The sequence below is a fragment of the Barbatula barbatula genome (genome assembly GCF_947034865.1).
Source record: "Barbatula barbatula genome assembly, chromosome: 3".
NCBI lineage: Eukaryota > Metazoa > Chordata > Actinopteri > Cypriniformes > Nemacheilidae > Barbatula > Barbatula barbatula.
The window spans coordinates 5,246,591-5,255,612 of record NC_136764.1 but is presented as its reverse complement, the minus strand read 5'-3'; the positions used below and the strand labels follow the sequence as shown (position 1 = coordinate 5,255,612).

The 9,022-nt window shown below is 38.0% G+C and overlaps 1 protein-coding gene across 3 annotated transcripts; it reads right to left on the bottom strand.

Moving 5' to 3' along the window:
• Positions 1 to 299: 299 nt before the first annotated feature.
• samd7 (sterile alpha motif domain containing 7) lies at positions 300 to 8,625 on the bottom strand. 3 transcript variants are annotated; one of them, XM_079452099.1, is made up of 10 exons: positions 7,999 to 8,625; positions 5,795 to 5,874; positions 5,245 to 5,381; positions 4,987 to 5,110; positions 4,527 to 4,651; positions 4,363 to 4,441; positions 3,561 to 4,246; positions 3,354 to 3,475; positions 2,945 to 3,055; positions 300 to 1,337 (listed from the first exon to the last, which is right to left on the bottom strand). In XM_079452099.1, exons 3-10 carry the CDS (start codon positions 5,345 to 5,347, stop codon positions 1,101 to 1,103), a joined length of 1,587 nt encoding a protein of 528 aa, XP_079308225.1. In that variant the 5' UTR covers positions 5,348 to 5,381; positions 5,795 to 5,874; positions 7,999 to 8,625; the 3' UTR covers positions 300 to 1,100. The 3 variants fall into 3 exon arrangements, with proteins under 3 accessions (XP_079308225.1, XP_079308227.1, XP_079308226.1); XM_079452101.1 differs by lacking the exon at positions 7,999 to 8,625 and adding an exon at positions 6,121 to 6,206; XM_079452100.1 differs by lacking the exon at positions 7,999 to 8,625 and adding an exon at positions 5,987 to 6,171.
• Positions 8,626 to 9,022: the final 397 nt, after the last annotated feature.

Here is a 9,022-nt window from a genome sequence, read left to right as displayed (position 1 = left end):
TGAAAGGTCAAATTAAGTTGAAAGTTGTGAGCCTGTGAATGTTTAGTGCTGTTATGGCCAGTGGACAGTACTTGACAGTCATTATCAATGTATGAAGTTTTGCATGATGTGAACTTGCACGTTATTTCTTAATTTAATCATTTTTTAAATAAAAAATCCAGAAATGCTTTTTATATTCTGGCATCTGTAAAAACAAACAGTGACTGTCACTGTATGATCTGCCAGTGTGTATATGTTTAAAATGGACATTTGTTGTATTTACAGCTGGGTTAGAAAAGCATTTGGAAAAACAAGCGATTGACAAGTACACAAATGTTTATTTTGAACATTTAACAGTTTTCAATGTCTTTTAATGAATCAAAAGTGAATGTTTCCAATTATAAAATATCTACACTGTTAACAATTTTAATGATGTAGCTCGGTGAATTAACCCTCTGGGACGCTTCCTTTATTAAAAATATAACATCAAAATTAGAGAAATACATTTTTGTTCAATTATGTTTTTTCTTTCGCATTTTTAGATGCGAAAGAAAATCTAAGAATTTTAGAAGATGTTTATTAGTAAAGCTTATTTACTAATAAAAGCTTTTTTTTCAGCTTTAACGTGTCTCTAAACCAGTGAAATGGACCAAAAATAAATGTTTTATTTAACCACAGGTTGACTAAGTTTTTTATTTGACCACATAACTTTAACAATCTTATTCTGCACCCCTGTCTGAGTTGAATATCTTTTTGAAAAACTAGGTAATACAAACTGTTTAGACCACAGGTCATTTTCTTAAGGATATATACAACACAAGAGTATTTAAATATTTTTTATTTTATAGCAAACAATAGAGAAAAATACAGAATTTCAAAGTAAAAACCAAAATATAGCTTTACATAAAAAACTGCAACTAATATACATTTGTATAAAAATGAACGGACTGCATTAACAGTCTAACTCAGACAGAGATGATGTTACAAACCTACTGCATTACACACATCATAAAATATATTTTATGCAAAAAATGTGTCCTAAAGTCAGTGTTTGTCAGGCCCAAGAAACCCGTTGTTTCTGGATTTAAAGGTGAATATATCAGTATTTCTGTATGCTCTCTTCAGGTGGTGTCACTCATTTGTGTAGGAGATGGATTGTCAGCTTCAGTTAGAGGATCTGTTGATTTAAGAGCTTCTGTTTCTCTGGGACTGCCGAGCATATCCACACTGTTACAGATGAGAGGAGAGCTGATGTCTGATGATCTGTCTCCACTTTTCCCAGCCGGAGGCTGCAGGCCCGACACAGCCAGAGGCAAATTCATCATGTTGTAGAACATGTTACCCATCCGACGGGACAACTGAAATAAAAACAATGTGAGAATGAGTTAGATCGGGAGATTTCAGTATGATTAGTCTAAAGAATTATCATTCATCCTCTTATTGTTTTGTTCTAAGAAACAAATATCATCATATGCGTATCTTTGCTCTGCTAAACACAGGAAGAAGATATATTGAAGAATGTTGGTACCCGTTGACTTGCATTGGTTTTGTGTCTATACAATATAAGTAAATGGGTACTGCTGTTGTTCAGTTACCAACATTCTTTAATCATTTTTGTGTTTTTATGACAGAATGATGACAGAATTTTCATCTGTGGATGAGCTATCCCTTTAAAAGTGAAGTGTGGGATTTCTGTGTGAGATAAAACTATATTGTTACATTATATTACATCACGGCTGGACAAAGGTAACATCAGAGAAAGGTCTTGAAATCCATCAGGGCAGGAATACATCACCAATTCTGTATTCCAATTCACAGTAAAGTACAACCACCTGGCAATAGCTGGAGGTTTTGTATAAAGGGTGAGCCCACACCAATGGTCACGGAAAAACCCATCAAAAGCCTTGGACATTGGTACACCGCAGACCTTAAAGACGCTAAATATGTGGAACAACTCAGGCAATTCAAGTCTTGTGGAGGAATATAAATGCACTAAAAATAGGTTAGCGATGAGTTGGACTCGTGACCGGAAGGCTGCCGGTTCGAGTGGTTGAGGCAGATGGACACAGCATGGGCTGCCAGATGACCTTGCATCAATGCAACACACACCCAGATCTGATCAATCTGCGACGGGCCTCCCTTGGCTGAGGTGTAATAAAGGATGCCAATGAGGCTGAGGTGCACAATGTACGATGTGTGAACAATACAAAGGCATTATCAGCAGCACCTCACCAAAAGCAATCTTTCACCCTGGATAATGGATGTGATGAAAGTGGGATCACAACTCACGTGATTTCTCTCTGATAATGGCAAGGAAGGCTAAGTATGTACTGTATTTCTAGAATCATCCGAACACAGAGGATGCCTACCCGTCGAACCCAGTGAAACTTTTCCTGAATTCATATTCTAGACTGCTCCCTGTGTCATGCATAAGCCGTAGGGGAAATGTCCCATTGGGCAATTCAAGTGTGCTGAAATAGTGGGATATAACACCTAGTCCTATTAAGCAAATCTTAACCTGTAATGTTTTGTTTGTAAATTCTGAACAAAATGTTACAGTGCAGAGGAATAGGGTATATCTGTAAGATTATGAGCATTTGTTATGTACATAAAACTTTCTTTGGCTTGGAGAAACTTTGCCAGTCTTACCAGTTACGTCTTTTCCAAATGACGATTTTAACAAAACATTTTGTTACTTTTTTGCTGCTATCAAACTTGTCCAGACATAATTAAATGGCTTGTTTACATGCATATGACAAAATGTCTATTTATATAAACATTTAATTTGATATAAACATGTTTGAAAAGTATGAAAGTCTGTATGAAAGTAGCAAATCAGAAATGTCCCTAAATTCACAAAATCAAAGTCATGTAAGTGATTCCCCCAATTTGAGTACTGACTTTTGAAGACTTCTCCCATCCCTTTCTAGTATGAAGTGAATGACTGTTAGAAATCAAAACATACCTGTGATCGTATCTTGAGGGCCGGGCCGAGCTTTAGGCCGAGTGTGTCTAGAAGGTGATCCTCCGTGAGCAGAGGCAGTGTTTCTCCATCAATCATATGATCTTTAAAAGTCTGCATTAAATGACAAATGAAATGTTCATGGGGTTAGACTACACTCGAAGGTTCTTCAATGCCATCTTTCGCCGCAAAGAACCTTTAACATCTGAAGAACCTTTGACATCTGAAGAACCTTTAACATCTGAAGAAACTTTAACATCTGAAGAAACTTTAACATCTGAAGAAACTTTAACATCTGAAGAAACTTTAACATCTGAAGAAACTTTATGTTTCACAAAAGGTTCTTTAGATGAAAAAAGGTAAGAAATAGTATATTAGCATAATCATAATTCATCACAGCATTAGTTATCACCTGTGCATATTCAGAGCAGCTTGGAATTTCCTTGATAAAGTTGGAGACATCGTCAGTTGTCCACTTGCGGACATCCTCCAGAGAAGACATCTCTTCTCCATTTACAAACATATTAGGAGTTCCTGGTTCAGCAAAACAATAAATGTTATTGAACAAATGGACAGGTTTCATGAACTGTACAAAAAACTACACTTAAGTGGAACTGACCCAGTGGTAGAAGTCCACTTGGTTGCATGGGGAACATGTAGGGCATGCCTGTAAGTGGACCGGGGGCAGATGGGTACAAAAACTTTTCTTGGAAAGCCGAGCACGGGTTGGATATATCTTTGTCACTGTTGCTCGCATCAAAGTTGTTGACTTCCACGCAGGCCTCCTGTCTACTGATACACACCTTGCGAATCCCTGTCTCATCCTTAAAACTTTTTCTACTGCTGCCTGAAGACAGCTCAGTTTCCATTTTGGTTTGGTGTGGTTTGCTAATGATGACCTCACTGCTCATTTCACCTTTCCCTTCTACCTCCTTGTCTTCCCCGGAGGCACCGCCTGGACTTCGTTCAACGTTCTTCTCTTCTGATTGGCCTTTGGGAAGAGTGACGTTGCCATCTGAGCTCTTATGATTGGTGGCCCTTCGGTTTGCCCTGCGTCCTCGTTCTCTTTGCAGCGTGCTGATTGGTGGGTAGGGACTGGACATGAGGAGACTGTTGGCATGCAGGTCTTCAAGGGCGGTGCGGTGGACAAAGACGTCGTGGCCATCTGGAAGACGCTGACGACCCCTGAAGGTCATGGGGTTGGGTTGGATACCCTGGTACATCATTGGATTCTCCATGCCAATGAGACCCTTTTGTTGGGCGTTCTCCAACTCTTTTTGGTGCATGATAGCATTCATCTCCATCCTTAATTGAGCAAAATCTTTTTTTTATGTAATGCTTTGCAAAGTGCTTTGCTTAATTTTAGTTTTAAAATTTCTTTAAAATGCAAATAGTGTGAATCAAACGCAATAAAATGGTACCTGGCTATGTTCTGTTTGTGGATTAACTCGTGTCTTCTAGCAACCATCTCCATGCTCTCGGTGGGAAGAAAGCCATAACCTGTAAATCATTCTTTCTGTTAAATTGATTTTATTTTCTTCAGTTAGCAACCCTTCTTCTACATGATAATGTATCTCACTCTAACCTGTGCCTGGAAAACCTCTGCCAGGAATGACATTGGAATTTGGGGGCAGCGGCGGACCAAGATGGGAACCCATGTGGATTTGTCTGCCATCCGCGGATACCATCTCAGGGGGCGGCACCAGTTCCCTACATAGAGGTTATTCATTGGCGTTTCATCGACGATGATGTTTAGCAAGAATATATGTTAATAATTCAAAACTTTTCTTTGTTTTATTATCTTCTCAATTTAAACACGTATGACCTTCTTTCGCAGAACACTAAAGAAAATATTTTGAAGAACGCTGGTAACCAAAGAACACTGACCACCATTGACTTCCATTGCATGAACGCAAAACTACTGAGACATTTCTCAAAATATCTTCTTTTGTGTTACACAGAAGAACAATTCATAGGCTTTAAATCACAAGAGGATGAATACATTTTGCCTGAGCTATCCCCTAGGTAATGTAAAGTATTCAAACCTCTCCATGAAGCGGGGATCAAACTGTGTGGGTACACCCTGTAGTCTCTGTTGACCTTGAGTCAGGATCTGTGGAGTCATGGCCATCTGGTTCCTCAACATGAGCTCCTGCCTCTGCCGCAGCTCTGCTTAACACAACACACACAGATAAAAGTGTGCGTCTGCAACACAACATCATCTTTACATCTTCCTTGAACCCTTGCATTCTACACTTATGTGAGGGATTTCCCTGAATATGATTATTTCATAAAGTTCTAACCTCCAGCAGACATGCCATTGACCAGTCGGTACCAGTGTTTCTCATCCAGAGCACCCTGCTCTCCCAGTGCTGTTATCTTCCTCAGCTGCTCACGAGGAGTCATGACACCGCCTCCTACCTTCTGAGGCCAAACACACCTATACAAATAAGAAAATGACTTAATGACATAAAGAGGTTTTTGGGCAGTATTCTGGATTGTCCAAATGACTCATTACAATAAAATATTGATATTGAAAATAATACATTAGTCATCTCATAAAAAGTGGATGAATCTTAGAATTGCCAAGATGTACAATATAATGCTTTTATTTTGTATTTAAATGAAGTATTTATACATTTAGTTATACATATTTATATAATATACATACAGTTGTCTCTCTCTCGCACAAACATGCTCACAAAATCCCATCCGTACTTCTAATATTGATTTGTCTAAGTAATAAATATATTTTTTAATGCAGAAAACAATATTCGTCCAACACTCTTCTAATAAAATAAACTTTCACAACATAGAACGTAATCCTCAGAGTGTTTAACAGAAATGTAATACCTGTTCACTTGTCCTCTTTTGCTGAAACTTTACTCATTCGTGTGCTAAATATGTCTGCCACGTTGCTCCTTTCAGCCAAGCTTAAACAACAAAGAGAAGATTATAGACTGAAGCCTACTGTTGTGATATTTAAATTGACATCATAACACGTCTTTCCTGAAATAAAAAAATAGTATCTGTCCATTTTCCGACCTTCGAGAGCGTCCCCGGCAGAATAAAACTCAGCAGAGATAACAGATCTCAACATGTCTGTCTATTCTTTGATAAACTTAGCTCTATTCACTATGGACCAGCCTGTGAAATGTCTTTCTATGTGATAAACTAACCGTTTATGAGGAGGCGACCTAATCGGAGTCCTGTAATCCTCATGTTAGTCCAACCAACCACATCTGCTGACCCGTATATGCGCAATGGCCTGCTGTCAGCCAACCCCCAAACTACCTTCAGAGCCCCCTTCAGATCCTATTAGCTAAATCCTGACTATACAGCACTTTAAAGAGATGTGTTGGAGGTAATCCCAGAGTTTAGCGTTTTACCCTCAGCAAACCTTGCCTGTAAGCATACCAGACAATACACCCTTAGTGCTAAGCCTATTAGCCTCCATTAGCCTCAGGGATGTCCTAAAAACACCTCGAGGATCAATCTGAGATACAATCGGTTTATGGAGAAACAAACTGTCAACCATGTCAATGCTCTGGCTAATTTACGAAAGGAAAATGCTTAGACATTGTTTGTGGTTCATTTTATGGTTCAAAGTTGAGCTTCCATTGGATTACATCTGCCAGGACAGACACCAACAGCCTTGATCATTTGCTAGTATTAAAGACTTCACCATCACAAAGACAGTATCGCATAAATTGCTTCATTGTGACATACAACAAAGGCAAACCCTAAACATATGGCCTGTTTTAAAAAAAAGTGCAGTTTTTGCCATGACACAAGTGATGCCATATCCAAGTCCAAGGCTTGAGGTGGACGGATTTGCTTCTGTCTAATCTCATTAAAGGAATAAATTAAAGGAAAACTGCTGACGACTTACATCAAGTCTTGTATTTGTGTAGGTCATAGATAAGACCACAGTAATCATCTGATGCTCTTATATAGTCCCTCGGAATACAGTAGTAAGACATACAGTATATACAGAAAATCTGAGATTGTGATCAAATAGGTAGATGAAGTTACACACTTTTGTTTAAAAGTTTAGGTTCACTGTATTTCTACTTTTTTACCAATTTCACAAATGTTTTTTTTTCAGATGGATAACTTTGACTGAAACGTGAATAGAAAGCAGCCAATAAAAGCCCGGAATAGATAGTAATTCCTATAACATTTACATTTAGTCATTTAGCAGACGCTTTTATCCAAAGCGACTTACAAAGAGTTCGGGGAGCAATAAGCGATATGTCATAAAAGAGCAATAGTACAGTAGGTGTACTATAATACTATAATAACTATAATACTGCTTAAAACTGTATTTTGTACAGAATGTATTTGTCTGCTAAACAAATACGCATAAAAAGCATCTCAGGGTCTGACCTCATGAAGCTGGAAAATAAAATGCCAAAAGAACCGTTCTGCAAATTCTGTAAAGGTTCGTACTGAAGATCTATACCAAGTTTAGATTTATTTAGAAATTATAGTTACATAATTCTCAGTAAGTTATTTGTGTATTTTGTTGTGCTGTCAAACGATGAATCACTATCAATCGCATCCAGAATAAAAGTTTGTGTACAATATGTCTGTGTACTGTGCATGATTTGTAAACACACACACATACATGCACTGGTATTTTTAAGATAAAATATAAAAATGAATAAAAGTTTATATATAATTTAAACGATTGGTAAATATGAATAAATACATGCAAATATTTCCAAACTATATTTATATATGTGTTTGTATGTGTTTATAAACACAAAATGAATTCGCAAATTATACAGACATTTATTATGTAAACACAAACTTAAATGCATCTGATAAATCGTGTTTAATCGTCTGACAGCCCTGCTATTTTTACATTATTCTACATAAATTTGTAAATAAATCAGCCAAAATATATCTGTTAGGAATGAATCCATGATCAAATTGACATGAATATAAAACTTATTTTTGTATATGGAGACCTGAAAATAAATAAATCCCCAAAAAGTGGACAGTATAGGGAAAATAAAGAATAACAAAAAATGCACAAAGATAATACTCACCCCTGCCACGGAAACAAAATGATGTCCAAACTCTCAGTCGGGAAGACAATAATGCTAATATAATCAAAACACGAGAGCAAAATATTTCCAGATCACTTGGATACTTGAAGGTGACTTTCTGGTTGAAGTCACCTGAAGTCTGAAGGAAGCTCTCGGTCCAGCAGCTGAACTGCAGATGCTCTGAACGACCCAGTGCCAGCTCCTGGTCTTAACTAAAAAAGATCTTTAATTACAGATTCATGTTATCTCTATTAGGCTTTATCTGCCGGCTTAAGCCCCCCGACCCCCCCCTGTACCTGACATCACTATCATGCCGTCCAACTGCACGCGGGACACTTGACTGGAATGTAATTAAGAGCACTGCCTAAGCATAACAGCTAAACCGCTTTTCACGTTTACCTCATTAATCCTCTGTTAGCACGTTAAGACTCGAGGTAAGACAACTAAACGCTCAGCTTCCTCTTCCATGAAAACCACTCCGTCAGCTTAAATGATATGGCGATATCCGGTGTTTTTTGTTTGCTAAACAGAAATCATTCAAAGAGCGTTCATCGATGTGATCGGGCACCGGTCATGAATGTGTTGTTGGAGGATCATGTACTCAGACTTGTTAATCTGGCAGTTTGTGCTCAACGCCCGCTTACAGTACAGTCCACAGTTCCACAGATTAATATTTTTGAACACAGAGAGGATCAGGTGAATTAGATCAGGGGTAGGTGCGCACACAATGTGTTTTCTGGAAGGAAAACTGATTCTCGGGGAGACAAACATTCTGAGATTGATGGCGAGCGTTCGTCTCCTACTGTGATAAACTGACTGAAGCTTAAATAAGCTGTTTTACTGATGATTATCAATGTGACGACATACATTACCGCCTCATCTGCTTTATTAAGATCTGTCGGAAATGAGTAAACAAATGCATGAGAATCAGGGGTGCATGCATGACGTTGTCATGTATGCAATGGTAATTTTTATAGCACTACATAAATACGCAGGTGACCAAAGTGCTTCAAAAGAATAAAAG

Bases quoted from the DNA above. Each gene is read 5' to 3' on its own strand.
- samd7 (XM_079452099.1), bottom strand. From the start codon at position 5,347: ATGACTCCTCGTGAGCAGCTGAGGAAGATAACAGCACTGGGAGAGCAG. The intron at 4,652-4,986 runs GTTTGAATACTT...ACCTCTATGTAG, and splicing joins GATCCCCGCTTCATGGAGAG to GGAACTGGTGCCGCCCCCTG. The intron at 4,247-4,362 runs GTACCATTTTAT...TGCTCAATTAAG, and splicing joins CACAAACAGAACATAGCCAG to GATGGAGATGAATGCTATCA.